The sequence below is a fragment of the Mytilus californianus genome, unplaced genomic scaffold, assembly GCF_021869535.1.
Source record: "Mytilus californianus isolate M0D057914Y unplaced genomic scaffold, xbMytCali1.0.p SCAF_8, whole genome shotgun sequence".
Lineage (NCBI taxonomy): Eukaryota > Metazoa > Mollusca > Bivalvia > Mytilida > Mytilidae > Mytilus > Mytilus californianus.
In genome coordinates, this window is record NW_026262734.1 from 11347617 (window position 1) to 11372056 (window position 24440).

The 24440-nt window shown below is 32.0% G+C and overlaps 1 protein-coding gene across 8 annotated transcripts in view; it reads left to right on the forward strand.

Moving 5' to 3' along the window:
• LOC127712352 (uncharacterized) overlaps positions 1–24440 on the forward strand; it is a 143248-nt gene that overhangs the window by 108853 nt on the left and 9955 nt on the right. For 3 of the 8 annotated variants that reach the window (XR_007987052.1, XM_052218720.1, XM_052218727.1), the window contains exons 1-6: positions 4523–4577; positions 8320–8440; positions 9871–10160; positions 12090–12243; positions 16293–16502; positions 18330–18419. Coding sequence is in view for 7 of the 8 variants with exons in the window: in XM_052218720.1 (XP_052074680.1) it covers positions 8338–8440; positions 9871–10160; positions 12090–12243; positions 16293–16502; positions 18330–18419 (847 nt within the window). In the remaining variant the exon portion in view is untranslated. Of the gene's footprint in view, positions 1–4522; positions 4578–4651; positions 4736–5724; positions 6746–8319; positions 8441–9870; positions 10161–12089; positions 12244–16292; positions 16503–18329; positions 18420–24440 lie in introns of those variants that run through there. The other 5 variants (XM_052218726.1, XM_052218723.1, XM_052218724.1 and 2 more) reach the window with 3 other exon arrangements.

Genomic DNA, 24440 nt, shown 5'->3' on the forward strand with positions numbered 1-24440 from the left:
TATGTAAGTAAATATCCCACTCAACCTTGGGGGATAATCTCCTATGATCATTTGAAAATAAATATCCTGAACAAAAAATGTCTAAATCGCGTAATGATTATGGTGCATTTACATTTTTTTCTAGATTTTAATGGTGTTTGTCAAATTCAGGTTGTTAACCTTATTATTCAATTATAAATACGAGGATGAATTGACATGAAGTAAGTATGTCGACTGAGGACGAAGTCCTAGGTCAATGTACTTGTTAAGGTCGATATATCGTCGTTTCGACATCATAGAAAGTCTACACATTGTTTTATTATTATTGTCAATATTCCACGATTAGGAAGAAATACATTTGATTGGCTGTTACGATTGAATCGCAGAGTATTCAGTTTTTTAGATTTCGATTTTTAAATGGAAATAACTGTGCAATATCACTTATTTATCTGCCATTTTCAGTCTACCTTTGAAATTACATTTGAACATGTGACTCTTTCTGAACGAATTTAAGTAGTCAAAATATGCATGATAATGATATATAACTACTAGTATGTCGCTCAACATATTTAAATTAAAAGGAGAACACACAGACGTCCGCCAAATTGGATTATCATAATCATTCTCAAAATTCTCATTAGTTTTTTTTTTCTAGCCACAATGCTAGATGTGAAAATACAAACAAATGAAACTAGGACCTTATAAAGGTAAATTATAAATCATGTCAGGACCGACTCATTGACTACTGCCCTGATAATACTGTCATTGACTACCAACCCACCATCAAAAACAAAACACTACATAGAAAACTAAATAGCAAGCAATGTGATTCGACAATAAACTTGTAGTCCGGAAAGGTTAGCAGTTTCAAAACAAAAATCAGTTCAATAATATACCTTTGCTCTATGAAATTGATGAAAAAAACAAAATATACATGCAGATACAAGTAAAAAGATACACAAGTAAATCCACATTTCGGAATGGTTGCAGAAACTGAACGCAAATTCAGAAACTTTTCGTACATATATGGGACATGGTCACCTTCATTACTAAATTGATGTCGGTAAATATTTTATGATAAATTACATACAGTAACATCATACATATACGGTAGGAAGACAATATTTTTAACAGTGCCAAAGCCATTTGTACAAAATTTCACAGCATAAATAACGAAACATTTCAATTTTGTTTCAAACTACAAATGTATTCATAAGACAATTGTTGATCCTTTGAGTACAAAACTACATAGTACAATGTACCTTTAAGATAATTACTTCGAACACAAACATATTATGCCAACTTGAAAGTAAAAAGTCTATAGAAGTTACCATTTGAACAAGTCCATCATAGAAAAGACGGAATAGCAATAGGACAATAAAATCGTCACGTTTGTCATCTTTTTATATGAAGTAAAAATCAGACAAATCGTCAATTATACCCCTTTGTATCTTTCACGTGTATTTTTGATATAATTTTTTACAGGTAAATATATGTCTTTTTGTCGTCGTTGCTACTGTTTTGATGCAGAGCTTATAACACAAACAAAATTGATCTGGAAGGATCATCAGATCCGGAATCACCCCTTACACACGAGAAGGCAATGCAGCATACATCATACATCATATATTAAAAGCATGCACAAATACAGCTGTTTATACAGTTTATAAAGGACAGATGTTTATTGTATTGTATGTTTGTCATGTAGAAGATTACCGCTTCAGGAGGAAAAGGATTAACAAATTAATGAGCAGAACAAACTCATTTTGGTTCTAATTTGAACCTAAACATTTGCATAAGTCTTCCTGAAAAAAAATACCAAGCTGCTCCTTAGGGTTATTGTCAAATTTATGTACTGATCACGCAGATATTTCAATCAAACCAATGAACATTTATGTAAGCATGTTAAAGAGAGGCGGAGATACTAAAGGAATATTAAAAATAATAAGTCGATGACAAACCGACAACGCCTTGGCAAAAAGAAAACGAAAAACGACCAAAATACAAACAACAGTGTACAAAACACAACCTAGAAAACTAAGAATGAGCAACACAAACCCCACAAAAAAACTGGCGGTGATCTCAGATGCTCCGTAAGGGTCAGCTATTCCTGCTCCAAGTCTGAAACCAGTCGTGTTACTCTTATAAAATAAACAAGTGATATGACATCACGCATTTGCGGATTGGCTCTGACAAAATCATTATCATACACAATGGGCGACAAAAGTTTTAAATTTGGGACAAGCACATGAGCATGTTATATACATGTAGTTGCATATAGGAAAACAACTTTTTATGATTCCGTATATTATTTTGTAACACTTATGCACAAATCAGAACAAAAGGCTTCAAGAAACCAGTAACGCTCACCTATCAGTTTTCAATACAATTTAAACAATTCAACTAGATTTATTTTGGGTGTCAGCTGAAGAGTTCGGTCTTTCACTATCTACTGCAGTTTTCAAATAAATAACGCAAAAATCGGTACAATTCGTACAAAAGTACAAGTAACAGAAACGTCTTTAAGGGTTATGAAAACAACTTTTTTCAATTTGAGATGTTATATAGCTATAACAGAGAAGCAAAAGATACCAAACTCATAAGTCGAAAATAAACTGACAACTCCATGGCTAAAAAAAAGACAAACAAACAAATATCAGTACACAAAACACAACTAAAGTCTTGGCAACACGAACCCCACTAAACCCGGGGGTGATCTCAGGTGCGCCGGAAGGGTAAGCAGATTCTACTTCACATGTGGCACTCGTCGTGTTGCTCATGTTAATACAAACCTGGTGATCAGTCTAATTCGATAGGTCACATACGGGGAAAAGCGGACGGGATTGTAGTTACGACAATTGGATCACATCCGTTGACATCTGTGAAACAGATATTCCAAAACGGCCAACCAACCGGTGTATGCGTCCGTAAAATTTACAAAGGGATGATTTAACTTCACCACTTGTAACTCTTGGTTTAATATCTTCCTTGTAAGCAGCAATCCTCTATCAAGGAAATCATGATAGGAAATACAAGCCATGGAAAATCGTTTCAACTGGGAGATATATAATCCGTATACAGGTGCTACATAGAAAAGGAAAGCTCACAATAAGTTATGTAAGACTAAAATGTAGAAAAGGAAACATTTCATGGTTTGGTTTTTTTTTTATTTGAAAAATAAAAGTTTGGAGAAAACATGTCACTGAATAATCCTTTTTTCAATTTCTGAATTAGATAAACTCATCATAGATACCAGGATTTAAATTTGATACGCCAGACGCGCGTTTCGTCAATATAAAACTCATTAGTGAAGCTCGAATCAAAAATGATAAAAAGTCAAATTAAAACACGAAGTTGAAGAGCATTGATGACCCAAAATTCCTAAACTAAAACTTAAGAAGTTTGTTTCCAGTACGATATGTTATGCAAATACAGAAAAAGCCCACGGCTGAAAATTGTTTAAATTGATAGGATATTATCTATAGTTTGATTTTCGTCTGGTAGTTCAAAGTTTCTTTGGTCACATTTGTAGTTTTGTAATTCAGCCCATTTACGTGGTACCCCTCATATCATGGTTTTCGGTAGTTTTTTTTCAAATATTAGAAAATTAATGTTTTGTTCAATTTCAGGCTCTCATTGTAATTAGTTTCGATGCGTATCTCATCAAAGGTCCTCGGATTGCTGAACACATATATAAATTACCATTTGTGGAACAAATTTATTAAACTTATATCGGCAGTTTATGATTGAGGAATTTAACGCACTTTTTCTATGTAAACAAGAACAAAAAGATATCATTCGAAAAAAGGATTTTCTATTTGAGTGACAAAAATATGAGATTGAGATAGAGAAACTAGTCGATGTGAAAAAAAAGTTAAATCACAAAAATACTGAACTCCAAGGAAAATTCAAAACGGAAAGTCCCGAATCAAATGGCAAAATCAAAAGCACAAACACCTTAAACGAATGGACAACAACTGTCATACTCCTGACTTGCAATTGGTACAGGCAAATGGTCAAGGTCACATCTACATTTTTTGTGTCATAAATGGACAAACATCAGAAGGTTAAATATTAACCCCATTTTGAAATGGTGGCTCTTCAAACAAATATCCAAACTTATCACTTTGACATCCTTTGCAATTTATATCTGTGATAAAATCTTTTTTACTGATTATATCTCAGAAAATTTGTTTGACCATTGAACTCAATTTCACAAAAATGGGACCATACAGGGTTTTTACGACCAATGCAAACGTTTCTTATTATTCACCTTTTCCTCTTTCCAATGATATGCAATATAGGTGTGTGTTCTTCCGGTACATTAAACTCCGGTTGCAGTTTTATTAGCATGAATGCTGTTGCTGATTCCTGTTAATTATCTATCGTAACGCAATTCATTTTATATAGTAAATATAAAATGCATAGTGAGACAAAACTTCCTACCCATTTATTTTATTGAAATAGTGTTTTCATTTTTTTAAAAAGTGAATAACATGAGGTGGATTTAAATTGTGTAACACACAGTTGTGTGTCTTTAAATTTAAAACATTTTTGCCCATACCTTTGTTGCGTGATTAATGTTCCTGCTTTACTTGGTAAGATATGCATCTACATTGATTTTTCTTGGAATGCTAAATTTATATTTTCCTTGTAACAAATATTTTTATCTATTAAATTTAACTCTGAAAAAGCATTGAGATTGAAGAATTTGTCGTTAATATTCAGAGAGCTATATCAAATGAACGTATTGACCGTAAGTAAGGTTAATTTAAAGTTCGATACTTTTGTTAGTACATTTTGTTAAACAATCACATGATTCTAGTATTTGACAGTCAACATTATAAATTATCAATAGAATGCAAAGTATCTGTGAAGCTTTTATGTATCTATATATATCGCTAATTGAACTAATTCTGGTATAGCATTGTCATTTGGAGAGTTTCTATCTTATATTTATAGGTATCCTTGATGTTATTTAAATCAAAGTTGAATAATAATGTAAGAATAAAATTGTAGATATGTTTAAATAAATTATATAAACGAAAATTGACTTTTGATGCATTGTACTATGGTAAACAGAATTTATGGAATACTATCACCTAATGTTATTTAACACCTTGACGTGTTGACATATTTGTTTGTTTTTATATTGATTAAGATCATAACACAATGTTGACTGCTGTACCCCTATTTTTGACATTTTTACCTATTATGTCTGTTTGTTTTGTTCACACATTGTTGTCATAAAATGGAATGTTATGAGACTGTCATACAAGTGAGAGGTTTATACCTATAAAACCAGGTTTTAATTCACCATTTGCTGCATAAGGAAATGCCTGTACCAAGTCAGGAATATTACAGTTGTTTTCCATTCGTTTGATGTGTTTGAGCTTTTGATTTTGCCATTTGATAAAGGACTTTCCATTTTGAATTTTCCTTGGAGTTCGGTATTTTTGTTATTTTACCTTTGATTGGTAAGAATGTTAGCTCTCGAACAATCTGTCTGACTACAAGATATATCATACAAGTACAAAGCGGAACGACCGATCTGAGACTTCCTGTATAAAGGCAAAGCAAAATATCACGTAAAACGCATACTAGAAAATCAATTTTCATTTTTTTTCTAGATCGAAATCTTGCATCGTGTTTTATAACCCAGAGGACAATGAAATTCATTGTTGAACAATTTTAATATTTTATTGTTCACTGAAAGGATAACTATCTATTCTTGTGTGCATTGAGCATAAACACAGATCTTGATTGATCAGGTGCTTCAAATCAGATTTATAATAACCCGAAAAGTTTCCTTTTATATGATTTAGTGCAAAAAGTTAAAAATGGAAGTGATCTTATTCTATTCACATTTTAAAATAGACCTATAGCAAGGTGAAGGTATATATTGAAGTATTTGTGCAAAATCCAAACAACTTTAGAATAAAGAGGATGGGAGTGAACTATAGCAGCAACCTAAAAATGTGTAAGCCAAGGATGCGTAAATATTCTGAAACGTTAGGAGCTATATATATGACTTAAAAAGACCTAAACAGAATATCCAAATACATCTATCGTAAGCTTGAGGTCAGGGAGCGGGAACCGGAGTTTCTTAATAATTTCTAAATTTATGAACTGGGAATTCCAATAAGTATATGTTATAAATAATGTCAGAACCGTAGTACTGTTATTGTTGAATTTTGGCTTAAGTGATTAATAAGTTTCACATAATTTTAATAGTACAAATCATTGGCAATCGTACCACATCTCCTTGTTAAACATATTGTGTAATGTAACATGAATTGAAGTTAACAGACACTGATCAGCTGTTATGTTAACAATCTAACAAGATATCATTTAAATATCAAGGGTGTTAATCTAGGTCAATTGTCTATTATTCATATTTCAATGAATCGTGCAGGTATTAAATATACCTTGTATCTCTGTCGTATTAAATGTATTCATCAATATAATTCATATAACATTAGTAAAACATGTCCTTGTGTATAACAAATGAACATGTAAAATTGACATATATTGAGGGTTCTGTCCCTCCTTACGGTGACTTCTAGATGTCCTATTTGTTGTTCTTGAGATCAAATAGGTAATGTTCAATCTATCCACATATTTCGTTCTCAATACAGTTGCCTTATCATGTTGTCTCTAGAAGATGTAGACATGTTGGTTAGTTCTCTCTATAGTGATCAAGTTATTCGTTGCATTTATTTGGTTATTTTTAGTCAAATTTTCGGAATATTCCTTGACTCTTAAGGTAAGTAGTAAAACATCCATTCTATGAGATCTTTGTCCATCTTTTTTTTTGTATTCAGCTCTGCAACGTTTGTGGAATTTTTTTTATTTTCAAATATTTTGTCCTGTAGCATCACTGAAGAGACATAATTTCCGAAACGCGCATCTGGTGCTGTAAAACTGGTACAGTTAAAGTTATTTCATTTGTAAAAAAATAAGTTGGGAAGGCTACTTTTTAAATGAGACTGAATCGGGCACTTAAAATGTATTAACTAAACAAACATACGCAGATCTCTAAAGCTTAAACAAATGGCCAAATTAGAAAAGGAGAAAACATTAGCAATCAGGCGAAAGGTTCTCTGAAATTAATTTCATCAACATTTGTTATGGACAACATATTTCTTATGTTAAACCCAGTGATCTATTAAATTATTCACCTTTTATAATTCAAAAGAGATAGATGACATAAGATAGAGATTAATATATTAAGAATTAGAAGCATTTATAACAATAACATTCGACATTAAAGAGTATGCTTGGATGTCAAAGATAAGAGATCATAATATTACCTATTACTCTAATATTTTGACAATAGAAATCAAGATAGATTATTGTTAGGAAGTAAACATTTGAATAACTTTGAATAGAAGTATCCTGACAATAATCTATAGACCGTTTAAAGAATTAAAGGATATCAGTTGACTGTAACGCTACTTAATATTCTTACCTTATATATTTGTATGATTATTTTCATCAGATTTATTAAACAAATATGATATCAACGTATGTTATTGTATTACTTCAGAGTATATCATTACTCATAACATAAGATTGATCACTATCTATGCATTGCAACAAAGTTAGTTAAAAGGCTGTTTGACAATTATGTTTCTTAATATTGGATAACTATATACCTGAATCATATAATCAAAAGTTTCTTACCAAAGGTTTTGTTATTAGCTCTTTTGTAAATATTTTAGTTTTGTATGTTAAATTTACACTTTCCTCTCATTTACCAAACAAACGAAAATATGACAGTAACCACAATAATCTATACTAGGATAGGCGGGAAACGATCTACGATCAATCTAATGACTATACGAAGCTAATTTGTAGAAAATTCTTTATAGCGGGTACAATAGTGTCGTTCATGGTTCTTTGTATGGTTGGAAACATATTAAATTTTAAAATGGTTTGTTCCGTGAATTCCTGCATTGACCCCCATTTTGATGGAGTTCATGTTACTCATTTTTTTTTAATTTTTTGTAGTTATTTTTTTAATCCTGTTTGTCTTTTCGTCGTTTTCATTTTAGCTATTGTGTTGTCTGTTGTTTTCTGTTTTTTGTTTGTTTTTTTTTTTGGACTGAGGGTTTTTGATTAACTTTTACCCCTTTTTCTGTGTTTTGTCTTCTGGGAGAATTACATAATATTTGGGCTTAACCACTTGTACAAATCTCGTCGAGTTTCGTTTTACCTCTTCCTCCTTTCTCAATTTTATTACTTCCTCTTTCGTTGGTATTTTATAAAAAACAAAAGTATGTCTAATATTACAGGAAATTAAAACAAATATAACAAAAAACATCATTTACTTTGTAGAGCAGTTGATATATTTCAATGGAATACTCCAAAATGGTTGTCATATGTTTTTGCTTAAACGTGTTGTTGATTGTTATGGCTATCGCCACCACTGAAGTTATATATACTAAACACGAAAATGGTAAGTCATACAGAAAAAATGCATGACACAGTAAGTTATTTAGATCATAGAATGATATGGTGAATTATTCTTAACAATAGTATGCTAACGTACATAAAAAAAACTAAATATAAACACGCCAAATTTGTGTTTTCATATCGAACGCTCCGATAAAAAGTTAGAAAGAACAAATAAACTCAAGACTTTCCATCTTATATTTAACCCACCATTTTCTTCTGAAAATGTCTGTACCAAGTCAGGAATATAACAGTTGGTTTCCATATGTTCTGATGGTTGATATATTCGGGGGTTTGAATTCTAAACTAAGTATGGACTTATTAAAAGTATGTAACCTTTTTAAATGTATCTATAGAAGATGTGGTAAGATTGATAATGGGACAACTCTAGATCTCCAACAGATACTAAATGACGTAGAAGTTAACAACTATAGGTTACCGTACGGCCTTCAACAAAGAGCAAAACCATTACGGCCGCAAAAGATCAATGTAAAACTATTCTAACAAGAAATTGATATATTTACAATACAATAAATGAAAAACAAATATGATATAAAGCACAAAACGACAACCACTGAAGCTACAGATATGCTATCCCGTTTGAAATAAGTTTTTCACAGCCAAACCACATCTTTGTATCTATTTAAGAATTAGATAAAAGTTTAAAGTATGTGGGAACACTATCCGTGACTTGATAATTTACCAGTAATACATAGATTAAGTTCATTGAAATCCAAAACGTCACTACATTCACTGGTATGTTATGTATTGAACAATAGCCTTAACATTTGAAACCGTTTAAAGTGAGAAATTACTATTGCAACTAAAGTTCTGCCATTTTATCTGTAACAAAGAAACAAGGGGCAATCCAAACCCTAAACCGTAATAAAAAATTACAAAACTCATTGTCCAAAAAGACAGTCAACAGTCCACAAAACGCTTCACAGGAACTAAGTTCTAAGCAACACAAACCCAATCGGAAACCGGGTTAAACTCAAATGCTTCCGTTTCTATTAGCACCCGTCATTTTAGTCGTTTTAAGTAAAAGTTCGATGATAAGTGGCCTTCTGTGCTATCAGAAAACGAGAACGGATTAGAGGCTATAACAGAGGAACATATCAGTGGTCGTCTGTGTCAAAATATTCAAAATAGATCAACCTATTCATGATAACGTCCATATAAATTTCCAACGGATCACTTCTACTTTACCATTCGATACCCTTAGTTTACCTCCAACCGGAACGCTCAAACTTGAATATTTAGAAAGTTCTATTAATTATTACAGTTAGTTATGAATGAAGGCGGTTTGTTGAACCAGGTTTTACATCGTGCCAAATCTCTTGTTTGTTCTACATTGAAATAAGAAAAATAAAATGATACAAATGTTACGCAATTTCATGAAACACATTGTACTATATAACATTTTACTTCCAGTTTCTGTAGGAAGATTTAAAAATACCAGCATGTGTGGCGTATTTTCACTTACACAAGATGAGAAAACATTCCAAATCATATCCGATGGGCATCATATTGACCCTCCCTGCTCACTTTATCTCATTGGTGTGAATAATATAAACAACAATTACAGTTTTTCCGGCATGTGCTTTAAAATGTCTGCTATAGCGTTACCTTGTGGCAGAAATGATACACTTATTTTAAGAGGATGGGCTTTGGATATTCGCCATAAAGACCAGTCAATATTACTGTATGCAAATCAAAGTATGGTAAGTCAATGATAGTTCAATCTGAAGAAAAAAATGCTATCATTACAAATTTATTATTCTAAAGGTTATATTTATGGATGTGGAAGAAAGCTCTGTAATTATTTTTTGGGGGGATTTTTTTATTAAATATCAGTTCAAATTTTTTATATTAGATATAACCGGATTTAAAACTTTAAAATATTGTTTTGGTCTTAAATTTTTTATTTATTTTTATTTTACCTTTAGTTTCCAATTTGATTGTTTTCGGGTCATAAAATCAGACAGGAAAAACCCATTGAACGGAATATATTTTTCTCAAATTTTTTATCCTGCACGTGCTTTACTTATGATAGCTTCGAAAAGCATCTTTTCATTTGAAAGTTAATCAAAGTTAAAGTATTTTGGAGTACGTTATTGTCTGTAATAGGAATAAAATGGGATATACATATATAATTCATATTTAATGAAAATACAAATTTGTTGCTACCGCACGGCTAATATAGATTTACCTCCATCAGTAGCGCTCATACCAAAAAAAAAATACAGTCAATAATTTATAACAACCTTACCATGCAAAGAGCTATATGATCAGAAGGGGCACAAAATAATAAAGAAAGGGGCTTTGAACCTTAGTAATTTAACAATTGATCAATTAATCAAACGAGAATTTAAAAACTATGGTTTAATCGTTACAGTACTAAAGCACCGACTACTTAGCTGGTGAATCTCTACAGATGGTAAAACCCTGTGCTAGAAAACTAAAAAAAGGACTTTGTTGCGTCCGAAGAATATATATGGATTGACCTTTTTCAAGGAAAACTCGTTTCCCTACGATAAAGAAATGTCTAAAGACGTCTATGGTTTGAAATTCTTCAAAATTATACAGTGTCAATATATAGGCGAAGAAGCTATTTATTATTTTCCTTTTCTTTTTTTTTTTATTGCACTCCTAACTTATGTTCTATATAAAAGTCTTATATACTAGTATTTGATTCTATTGATGCCGAAGCAAAACGAAATCTCGACTTTCAGAAATGTATTTGCTGGTTTATTGGTAATGTGTTTCACTGTTTCACCTTTGTTATATACCAATTGTCGGTTATCTTCCTTTGTGTAGTCCTGTATTAGACTGACTGTTTAACATCCGTCTATATAATGAGTATCGGATTGATTGATTGCTTGATTGGTGTTAAACGCTACTTTCAGCACCATCGTGCTATTTTGAAGCGGTCAGTTTTTATAGGTGGAGGAAGCCGGAGTGTCCGGAGAGAATACCGACCTTCGGTAGGACAACTGGCGTCCGTTTCGAAGGAATAGTTTCAACTCTTTCACTTGAAACCCTTGGTTCAATAGCTTCCTTGTAAAAAGCAACTCTGTTTCCAATAAACTATGATACTTGTAGGAAATGTATGCTCCGGAAAATCTTTCGGAAATATATACTCCGTATGCAAGCGTTGCTGGGAGGTTTCTTAGAAGGAATTGAACGTTTTCAATATGGAAGTTTAAATCACCCATTTTGTCGAAAAATTTTGTTTCCTACAGGATTGCCTTGTCAATTTTAGATTTAGGTTAAGTCATGATCAAGACTTTACTGTATCTGTAATATTCTGGTATTTTCAATTGAAGAAAACATCAGAACCATGAAAAATAAGCATGGAAGTGATAATCGCTTGTGAATAAGCATATTAAATTGGAGAAGTATAAAATAATACAACGTATACAAATGCGATCAAATTAACTAATCGATTTAATTACAAAAAGTAACATGTTATCTTTTTGATATTACGGTTTGAGGCTATTCTGTAGTCCTTACTGAGAAAAATATTGTCTATCCTTGCTTATGTTTTTGATTCTGTAGATCTGTGATGTTAATATTATTTGATGTTTATTCAATACACATCATGTCACCAATGCACTTGCCTTATAAGGTAAAGTTTTCTTTTTTTCCAGCTTGTTACAGAGAAAATCTTAAGATGTGACAATAAACAAGATTTCACAATGAACTATGAATTCTGTTGGGAGAAAATATCTATGTTAGAGATTTTATTCTACAGTCAAAACAAGCCATCTTCAGCTTTACCAACGATCACTGTACAGTCGGGCGGTAAGATTTTTAATTTACATATCGCAAAAACTTTTGAAAACAGGTTACAAATTTCGATCCTAATTGACTAGGATTACCAGTTTTCCTCCCCAATGTCGATGGTTCTCTGTGGATACTAATAGTGCTCAAAGTGGCGTTAAACACCAACAATCAGTCATTTAATTAAAATGTGTCGCACAAAACCCTGAAGTCATAGAAATGTATTAAAAATTACCGAACGCCAAGGCAAAATTCAAAATAGAAATAAAGATAAAAGAATATATTGTTCATGATTTGTTTGCATATAGGGAAACACCTTGCAGGTTTAATTTTCAGGTAAACATCTTTTATCTTACCTGCTGTTTTAAGTTTTTGGCAAAATGCTTTTAAAAACATGATTATTTCATCCTGCCCGTTTCGTAATAGTCAAATTTCTAACATTTTTCCTTAGAATTACACAAAATATTGGTAAATATCCGTTTTCAAAGACATTTTTGTTTTAGATCCAAGAAGGTAAAAGACTGGATTATCCGTAAATTTCAAAAAATTTATATTTTCAATTTACAACGTAGGGAAGTAATTTAATCAAAATGGTCTAGGTCACGTGGTGCAAATCATATGCATAAAGTACCTATGATTTTATCATATGCCGATGTTGCCAGTATGAAAAGAACAAAAGACAAAAACCAGTACACTATTAATGACTACTCAGATTCAACCATCTACAGCCCCACCCAGTTATAATGATACTGATGATGAATACGCAGTACTCGCCTGATCAACGACCTTTCTTTCTTTCATGTACATTTTCAGTGAGATGATAAATGCGACGACAAATTGAACATATCGTATGTTCTCTGTGACAAACATACTCCATGACAATCAGACAAATCGTAATGGAGTCGGTAACCTTCAGGTTCAATAGCTTCTTTTGTTGGCTCAAATAAAAAAGGACACCCGAGTAAGCCCTACAATGCTGTATAAACTGCAACCAATTAATAAATGTAAATACTTCCACATAGCCTCAAAAGAATAACACCGTAAAAATATTTGATCAGTTGATTTTCAAATAAATATCCGTTTAAATAAAGTCAACAGTAGTATACCGCTGTTCGAAATTCATAAATCGATTGAGAAAAAAACAAATCCGGGTTACAAACCAAAACCGAGGGAAACACATCAAATATAAGAGGAGAACTACGACACATCAGAAACACAACATTAAAATGTAACAAACACAGAAACGAACTATAATATAACAATGGCCATTTTCCTGACTTGGTACAAGACATTTTAAGAAAAAATGGTGGGTTGAGCCTGGTTTTGTGGCTATCCAAACCTCCCGCTTTTATGGCAATTAATGTTAGATATAACATTAAAATGACAACATTACATGACAGGACTACAATACAAATAAATGGGAGAACATATAGGACAGAAAAACATACGAATAATAGCTAACAAAAGGTACCAGGTTTAAAATTTAATACGCAAGACGCGCGTTTCGTCCACATAAGACTAACCAGTGACGCTCAGATAAAACAAGTACGAAAGCCAAAACAAGTACAAAGTTGAAGAGCATTGAGGACCAAAAATTCAAAAAAGTTGTGCCAAATACGGCTAAGGTAATATGTCTGGGATAAGAAAATCCTTGGTATTTAACATCTGCTTATATTTATAACATCAGGAGTATACGTGTGGTGAATGTATATAGACAACCATACAGAAGGGAATATAAAAAGGGGGGAAAATGAAGAAGAGACATGAGTAAAAGGAAAGTTAAATTTAAGAGCAGTTAAAATAATGTCTTTTTTTGTTACCTCGCTAAAGACAAAACTGTCGCCCAGCATGACGTAAACAAATCTACCTGCTTTCAAAATATTTTTTGACTTTTAATGAAATGTTAAATGTGGTTTGTAATTGAAGCATATCTCATTCGATATGTTCAGAAGCCGTTATTTTAAAGGGGAAAACAAAATCAGTAGAGACTGCACATAGGATTGAAATCGATCAGGTGTCTAGAAATATACTCATTTCAGATTTTCAAAAAGTGAATATTTAGCTTGTGAAACCACGAAAACCTCATTTGTCAAATTAAAATAAAATGCTTGACCCAGTTCTTGTGATGGAATTTTGAAAATCTTTTGTTGTTCTTATGAGGGTCATTGGTTCTCTTTTGACAATCATAATTGTTAACACACTGAACAAATCTAAGGAGTAATATTATCAATCAAAATGTTATTCATTCCTACAACGTTTATCTGATTAATCAGAGTTTATGTATTTCCTGTGTAACAAGCAGGTTAACAGGGATCCAAAACAATATTTTTAAAAAGCCTTTATTCAAAAAGATTCGTCTGCGTAGTACCTGTTTACTCTGTAACATATTACGGCACTGTTTCAAAATGGACTTGTAAAGCCAAAGAATTAACATGATACACTAAAGTAAGAAACAAACTCATCATAGATACCAGGATAGAAATTTTGTACGCAAGACGTTCGTTTCGTCTATAAAAGATTCATATGTGACGCTCGAATTCAAAAATGTGTGATAGGCCAAATAAAGTACGAAGTTGAGGAGAATTGAGGAACCAAAATTCCGAAACGGTTTTGCCAAAATACAGCTAATGTAATATATTCCTGGGTTAGAACATCCTAGTTTTTTGACAAATTCAAAGTTTTGTAAACAGTTAATTTATTATTAGGACCATATCAATGACAATGCATGTCAACACAGAAGTGATGACTACTGGGCTGGTGATTCCCCTGGGGGGACCTCCATTAGCAGCGGCATCAACCCAATGGTTGTAAATAAACTCATCATAGATACGAGGAACTTGGATGAAAACAATTAAACAGACAATGCGTTTCTCGGGTTGTTTATGACCTCATAACACTTAATCCTTTGAATGCGTACTGATTGATATTGTAGCACGATAAACATGATTTGCATGTTATTGGCAGGACCTAAAAGCACTCCTAAAATGGGCGTGTTTTGTCTTTTTTTGTGCTATTCTGATGAGCTAAACTTTTCCAACTAATTTTTGCAGTGTGTTTTTACGTGTTATGCTTCACGACTGTTACAGGTCTGAAGTAGTGGTTTTTTTGTTGTTGATGCTGCGTAAATCATTCCGTATATTTTCTCATTTAGCACATTTTCAATCCGGGACATCTTATAACATACGGGTATGGGTGTTTCTCATTGTCCAAGGTGATACGGTAACCTTAACTTCTTTTCATCGACGTCTTCTGGTCTCTGATGGATTGTTGTCACATCTTCAAATATTTATCAACAAACAATATGCCAAAAGGTTGGATATACAAGCAATACAAGTTTATAGATATACAAAACTCATCAATCGATTATGATAAATCGAGACAAAATAAAAAAAAAACTGAGTGAAACGCATATACTCCTAAGAAGAACGAGACAGGGTGCATCGACATGGTTTCGCTTCTAATACATATATAACTCGCTATTCGAATCCACACTCAATCAAACGTTACATTCTGGGATAGGACACAATCGTTAGAATTACAGATTGTGCAGCTAGTCTAAATATGTAAGACTGCGAAAACATGTAGCAAGTGAGTTGAGACACAAACATGTCGTATCGGTCAAACACTTTTTGATAGTCATAATTATGCTTATGAAGGGTTAATTTCATTCACTTTCCCCGATAACTCTTTGGAAAAGCTTTTTGTGTAAGGAGTATACCCCTGAAAATGAAGTCCGTATAGTATGAACATTCTCGAGCAGACTGTGTCAATTGAGATTTGTAAACACCTCAACAATGCCGATAAATGGTCAATTAACAATTGGAAAGTTGATATCATCATGTTTGTCATAGATTCTAAGTTGAAGTGAAAAAGCATTGCATGACCCATAATATATTAAAAAGTGTAAGAATATCATTCTCTGTACTCCGGATTGAACTTTTAAAACGATAGATGTTTTGTTCTAACCACTGTTTTACATCTGGCATTTGAATAAAACTACTTCAGGAATATGTTTTATTTCACATTATATCTTTTATATCCGCATAAATACATAATCTCTATATTTTTAGTGTTAATTGGCCCAACATATCCGGCACTAAGTTTACATGACATGGAAACAATGAAAATACAGATGGATGAATGCAAGACATGTAAAGTAACAGCACACCAAATGTATCTTGATTTCCTTGATAGAGTTATTTTGATTGCCAATAATAATAATAACAAAAACAATAAGGACGATGACAAAAACGAGGAAGAAACCAGTTCTGCTAGTGTTGGTAAGTGTGTATCATATTGTACCATCGATTGGATATTATCGTCTCACTACCGAAATTAGTGGAAAAATTCTCGCGACAATTTCCATCTTTACTGTATTCATATTTTCAAATGCTGTTATTGTTCTAATATTTCTAACCTTTGAACCAGTGACTATTTCCATTTCAAAAGATTTCAAATATTATTTCAAGGTAAGACGAAAGAAAGAAAAATAGGAATCGTCAAGTAAAATCAGGCAAATGAAAACATTGAAAAAGTGGAGAAAGATATCAAAGGGGCACTCAGACCTCATTTAGAATTTTCCTTTGAGTTGGGTATTTTTGTTATTTTACTTTTTTTCTCATTAGTTGAAGAGAGACCAAGAAAATCGTGGAAAATTAAAAAGCAACATAAGTAAAACGATGTTCAAATTTTATAATTCATTTATAACATTAACGGTATTATTGTTATCGCAGCAGATGCGCATTATGATAATCAATGTCTCTTCAGTGATGTTCGAGGCCAGTATATTCGAAATCCAGAAGGTATCTTACTGCTGAGAAATAAGAAGTTGATAATTGGAAGGTACAAATCATAGCATTTGTCGTACAGTCTAGTTCTTATTTATCCTCCTATGTCCAAGACATTAAACAGACTGTCTTCCTTTCAATGCATATGCCCTGTTGCAATTAATCAACATAACAATTATTGCTTCACACAAACATTATCCAAAACAAAATACTACTTAACCGTATGTTAATATGTTTTTCTTGTTGTTTACCCTCATGAACATGATTAAATTAAACAAATGACATAAAATAGATTAGACAAAATGTTTCCAGGCCAAACCAATACTTCAAAAAGACAGTATTTTCAAAGACGTGTAATATAGACAGTTTGATATATTTAGCGATATGCCAAGTCAGTGTATCATGGATTTCCTGCGAAACTGTTTAAACGAGCGATCATCACAAAGAGTAAACAAAGAGAGAAAAAAAACTGAAAACTCGTTTTTTCAATAACACTGAGGTAAACTTCAAAGTAAAATCTACGGTCACTTGTAATGTCTACTGAAATTGGAAATAAATAAAGATTAAGCGTGACGTTTACATAAATGCACGTGTTTGCATATCATGCTTGGTCTGCATCAAGTTGTACATGTGTATAAACTTTATTGCCAATAGAATGAATTATTCAGTTTAAAACTTAGTTTACCTCTTGCAATTTTGATGTAATAGCCCTTTAACACGTTGGATAACTGTTAGCTGTATAACAAAGCAATTTTAAACACATTCCTTTTATTTGGTTGACAGAATTCCATTTTTAAAAGAATACACATAAAAAGGGTAACACCATGATAATTTCAACTATCAATCGTTAATACAGTGCGAGAATCACTTCTTAACAGATATGTGTCTTTTTAGGTTGTAATGTTACACTACTATTTCGGGTTTGAGTGAAGGTTGGCGCCTGTTAAAACTTTTAAACCCGCTGAGTGTTTGCACCTGTCCTAAATCAGGAACCTGTTGTTCGTTGGTTGTCGTTTGTTTATGTGGTTCATAAGTGTTTCTCGTTTCTCGTTTTTTATATAGATTAGACCGTTGATTTTCCTGTTTGAATGGTTTTACACTAGTCATTCTGGGGCCCTTTATAGCTTGCTGTTTACTTTTTACACTTGTGACTTGGATGGAGAGTTGTCTCATTGACACTCATACCACATCTTCTTATTTCTATGGCTACTTCATTAATTTGTATAGATAAAAATGTAACCTGGTAGATGAAGTTTACCTTCTTGCGAATAATGTTGATTTTTGCTAGTGTAATCATAAACTTTAATTTTTCCCTTTTAGATCTAAATATATTACTACCCTCTCTGTTTGGTACTATAGCAACTGTTGCAGTAGCAGTGGTAGGAGTGGTAGGCGTTAGATGGAAAAGAAGTAAGATTGTTATATTACTAGAAATAAGAAATAAAAATAGGTCTTTTAATATCAGTTGCATATAAATAAACTCAACATAGATACTAGGATTAAAAATTTTAACTCCAGGCGCGCGTTTCGTCTTCTAAAGATTCATCAGTAACGCTCGAATAAAAAAAGCATATGTAAGGTGCTAAAAACAGGTAAAATGCGAGATTAAGCGAGTATTTTTTCTGATTTGAGTCGAGTACAAGTACTACATAATTAAACACGAAACACATTTTTTTTTCTTATCCTGGAAATACATCAATGTTACTGCTTTCAGTCATATTTGAAGTAATGATTATCGTTTCAAGATTAAAAATCGTTTTTCATTAACCTTTTTGAGGTCACTCATATAAGTATTTTAAAGTTATGTGCATTGACCTAAATGATCGATACGCGAAAACATAATCATGCATTGTCAATTTAAATACATCGTTTCAAATGAATAATTGTTTTTGTATTATAATAATGAGGTAAAAAAATGAGAAATTATCAATAAAACTTTGACAGACTTTGTGCTGAAGTATTTGTTTCCCTACGATTCTGGACTATCGGCGGAATTATTTGATGTGGTTAGAGCTTTAAATGACATGATAAACGTATAATGTATGAATATAGCACAGCTATATCCGCTGGGTTTTAGTTGTAACACAAGATACTCAATTGCAGGATAAGATGGCATACTAACCATATTTTACACTGGCTCGATACTGCTGCTGGTGGTCTACCTCTGTCGGGGAGTCTCATCAACTCAGTAATAAGCGCCTAGGTACTGACATTTAAAACATACATTTCCTTAATTCTCAATCGATAACTCTAAAATTGTAGGAAATTACGATTAAAATTACGTAAAAAAATGAGAAATTATCAATAAAACTTTGACAGACTTTGTGCTGAAGTATTTGTTTTCCTACGCTTCTGGACTGTCGGCGGAATAATTTGATGTGGTTAGAGCTTTAAATGACATGATAAACGTATAATGTACGAATATAGCACAGCTATATCAGCTGGGTTTTAGTTGTAACACAAGACACTCAATTGCAAGATATGATGGCATACTAACCATATTTTTTCACTGGCTCGATACTGCTGCTGGTGGTCTGCCTCTGTCGGGGAGTCTCATCAACCCAGTAATAAGCGCCTAGGTACTGAAATTTAAAACCCTCATTTCCTTAATTCTCAATCGATAACTCTAAAATTGTAGGAAATTACGATTCCAACTCCCTCAGGCAAAGCTAGGTTTATATAATGATTATTGGTGCTTGATCCCTTCGAAAATTTAACAAACGCCATCATAAATTGGTTGACGATGGATATGTTCCAATTGTCTTTTCTAAACACAAAACATTAAGATATCGTTTGCTGACGCTTGTTTCTGTTGTCCATTCAGCTGAACATAGTTGAAAGCATAACAAAATAAGTCAGAAGCCTGTAAATAGTGGTTGTCGATTGTTGCTCTATATCATATTTGTTTTTAGTTTATTGTTTTGTAGATGAATCAGTCCATGATTTTTTTTTCTCATCTGAATTGTTTTACCCACCATTTTTTTCTTAAAATGTCCTGTACCAAGTCAGGAAAATGGCCATTGTTATATTATAGTTCGTTTCTGTGTGTGTTACATTTTAATGTTGTGTTTTTGTTGTGTCGTTGTTCTCCTCTTATATTTGATGCGTTTCCCTCAGTTTTAGTTTGTAACCCGGGTTTGTTTTTATCTCTATCGATTTATGAGTTTCGAACAGCGGTATACTACTGTTGCCTTTATTTACATTATTAATTTTTGGACTTTTATAGGTTGCTATATGCGATATGGGTTTTGCTAATTTTTGACGGTCGTACTGTGATCTATACTTGCTAACTTCTATGTAATTTGATATCTGATTGAGAGTTGTCATTAGGAATCATACCACATCTTCTTATTCTTATAGTTATTAAAAAATGGAATCAGAATTGTATGCTCGAAAAACTAAAATTTTGACAATATAACTTACTGAAGACAAAATCATAGTAGTGAGATAAGCATCTAACAAGTGTTTGGACTTTAAAGTAATGAATAGTAAAATATTTAAAACAGTTCTCCGATTTTCGGTACTAACAGTTGCGTACGATGTACGTTCTGTCAGTTTTTTAATATCCGTTTTGCGCCGATTTCCAAATTTGTTTTGCTCCAATTCGATACTTTTGATCGACCTTTGTAAGAATTGCATGTGTCACAACATTCTACCGTAAGCGAGTCGGAAGATATGTTTGTATGACACATCACTTTTGCATATCATATTTTTACGGAATCAAAAACACTACTCTTTTCTTTGAATCAATATTTATAGATTATTTATGTTTTTTAAACGAGATGCATTTTCTCATTCTCATCTCAGATTAGAATGAGAAAATGCATCGAGTCTAAAAATACACAAATAATCTATTTATCGCTATTATGTGTATTTTCTAATATTATTCAATACAAACTACAACAAAAATATATCTAATACAATAATAAAATTGAGAATAGAAATGGGGAATATGTCAAAGAGACAACAACCCGACCAAAGAGCAGGTAACAGCCGAAGGCCGCCAATGGGTCTTCAATGCAGCGAGAAAATCCCTCACCCGGAGGTGGTCCTCATTTGGCCCCTAAATAAAATTGTGTACTAGTTCAGTGAAAATGGACGTCACATTATGTTCAGACAAAAGCAAAGAAAGTCAAGATAACAACACAAATAACACACCTTACACCTATAGAGTTCTCGACAAGGTACAAGTATTTTTTATCTTATTTGAAATTGGACATAGACAATATTCAACGGTAAAATATATTGCAAATCATAGTCTCTGTTTCATTTATTAATATTTTTGTGAACCATGAGCGATTCAAAGTTTGGCATAAAGTCTATACTAATGTCTACTATTGAAACAGTATGTTGACCTCTTTATGTTTTTTTTTTTTGTGTCGTTTGGTTGTGTCATAAATTTAACGTAGTCAGTTTAGTTTGATACTATTGTTTTAGTAGTCTCATGTTTAGTCTAGCCTTATTGTCTTTTTTTTCATTTTTTTTTTTATTAAATTTCAGTCAAGGAAATGGCATAATCTGTTTTCTTTTTCGTATATTTGGTTTCCCTTTGTTCAACTTGTATTGGATAAAAAAAGCTTTCAAATAATTTTGACACTACCTTAACCGTCTAAAAGGGAGACAACCACAAATTTTGTTATAAGCAAATATTGTGTACTAAAATACTAAATATTGTACTTTTCAATATTTATTCATGATTTTTCCAAGCAATTAAGCTTCGTTAAAGCAAGCTACAGTGTATGTACGAATGCGGAATTTGTTTTTAATGTATCATGGAAATGTATGCTGATTTTAAAGACAACTTTTAACAATAAAGCATTACTCTGGAATAAATACTTATTTATTATCATTTAACTTGATATAACTCTTTTCATTTTTATAAATAGTTTTGTCACAACACTTTACTTTATCCGTAGTCAAAGATAGTGATTAAACCACTAGTGATGAGAAAGAATTATAATCCAGACAGTGTTTTTAGTGCTAAGCAATAACATTAAAGGATATTTAGTCGATATGTTTGCTAATTTCAATGAATTATAATACAAGCTTCATAAAAATCAAAAAATCAAAATGGCCGACTAAATAAAATGTTCCTATGTAAAGTCTAAGGCTAAAGTGTATGGTAAGGAGGCTGGAAATAAACAATGTCTTGCAAATGAATAAAATTTAGCATGAAACACGCGCGTGGGTTTATAGACAAAACAGAAATATTCGACCATGTTTTATACCTTCTAATACCTATAAAATGACATAAAATTAAATTTGATCACATGGTCTTCTAAACGTGAGGATACCATATTTATTCATTTATTTTTTTGGGAGGAGCTTCCAAAACAAACTGATCGTGAGTACCTATGTAGAGTATGGACAAAACAGATTGCAGCTTTCGTCCATTAGAGCAAATTTCTCAAGAAACAAATTACTGTTACAGGGAAGAATCAATATGGGTTATATTTATCACAGATTTGTGCAAAGATTTATCTTTTGGTATCTGGTAGAAAGATGGTTCCGACATATATTTCTTGCATTTTACTTATGAAGCCTTTGACTACAAACTGTCTACCAGTTTCACTAACAGACAGAAGGCTAGGGGTCTCGCATGCGATTAAGGATATGTCACTTTCTTTTAGTGCATGGTAAAATTCTTGATATTGATAGTTTTTTTTTTTTTTGCATTTCCCCAATTATTTTTTAATCATAAACGTGAAAAAAGAAAAAGAAAATCCTACAAAAATGTGTGCATGTAAACAATGTATAAGTACTGAAACACGTGAAGAGGTATATGACAAAAATGGACACCAAAAAAAGAGAAAAATCTCAGAACAGCTTGCAAAGTTACTCGGTCTTTAGTTTTCTATGTTGTGTTTTGTGTGCTATTGTTTGTCTGTTCGTCTTTTTCTTTTTTGACCATGGCGTTGTCCGTTTTTTTTTTTTTTTTTTTTTTTTTTTCGTTTTATTAGTTTGAATGTTCCTCTGGAATTTTGCACCTCTCTTTTGCTAAAGGAAGTTGGTATCTAAATGATTTTTGAATGTATCAACATGCAATCTAGGTAAGGTATGTAATGCAGTACCGAAGCAGTGACTAATTAGCTTATGTTATCCTCGAATAAATCGATTTCATTGGACATGTGTTTCGTGTCTAACCATGATCAGATTAAAAAACTATTTATTTGCCTTTTATTTTTTTCATTCCGTATGACCGTTTGATTTTGTCTTTGTTTATGGATTTCCCATTTATGATTTTGCCTTGGAGTTTAGTATTTTTGTTATTACATTTTCATCTGCACATATTGTTGTTGTGTTTGGTCTGTAACATAGCTTATTCAAATATGTTATGTTGATACAATACTATGGAAACAAATAACCCAGTCAATGTTAAAAATGGACCCTCGAGACTTGCGACAGGGTTCATCTTATGGAGCATAATTTCTATTCCCATGTTGTCGTTGTTGATATTGTTTTGATCTTTTATTGTTTTTGTAATAGTTGGTAACCCTGCAACGGAAATGAAAAGCAGTCAACATTAATGGTATTTCTTAAAATTCAATATATTAAAAATAGTATTTTATATGGGATAATCAAACTATTTAAACAATGGGAAGTGCCCATTTAGTTGCTTGGTGTCTCTAGAGTCAATACCATACGCCTCATTATTATTGCGGTAAACCTTTGTTTCTTGTGTGTGACGTTGCCAAATGCCTGAAATCAAAATAAAATTTTATTTAAAGTAGTTGAGACATTTTAAAGTTTGTTATCTATACTGATATACTTTGATTTTCTGCCTACATGTATTATATGTAAAAACAAAATGATGGTGCACAACTCTGAAAATTATATACATTTTTTTAGCTTTACAGGTACTTACACATAACCTGTTTTGGTTCTACAGAAAGATTCTCAGTGAAGTCATGAAATCCACAGGAACACGTGTACGGGTGGTCCAAATCTGATTCACTAAAATTGTGTATCAATAATTCAAAATTTGTTGATTTTGATTTGTTTTATTTGTTTTCAATTTTGGAATTAAAATGTTATGGTGCTAGCATCAAAAAGAAGTTACTCAAACAACTGTCAGTGAATCGCCTTATCCTTTGAAACAATGAATAAATTAAAACATCGGCTCTCCTTGTGACAATACTTCTTTTAAAACGAAAGAGGTCTTCTGTACTAGTTATTGGTTCCTTTTTCAGGATAGTTTATCATATCAGAGGATGACAAAACTCGTGTGAAAAAAATAGGTGCAATAGACAGGTTATAAAACATGATTTTCATACTTTTTGAATGTATTAAACATAAGCATACTTTTTACAGGATTTGGTTTTGTAATGGAAGTTTTATATTTTGTGAATACAAAGACAAAATAAAATTGTTATGATTAATATTGAAACAAATATTGAAAAATTGAAGTTTAATTCATTAAGATATTCGTAA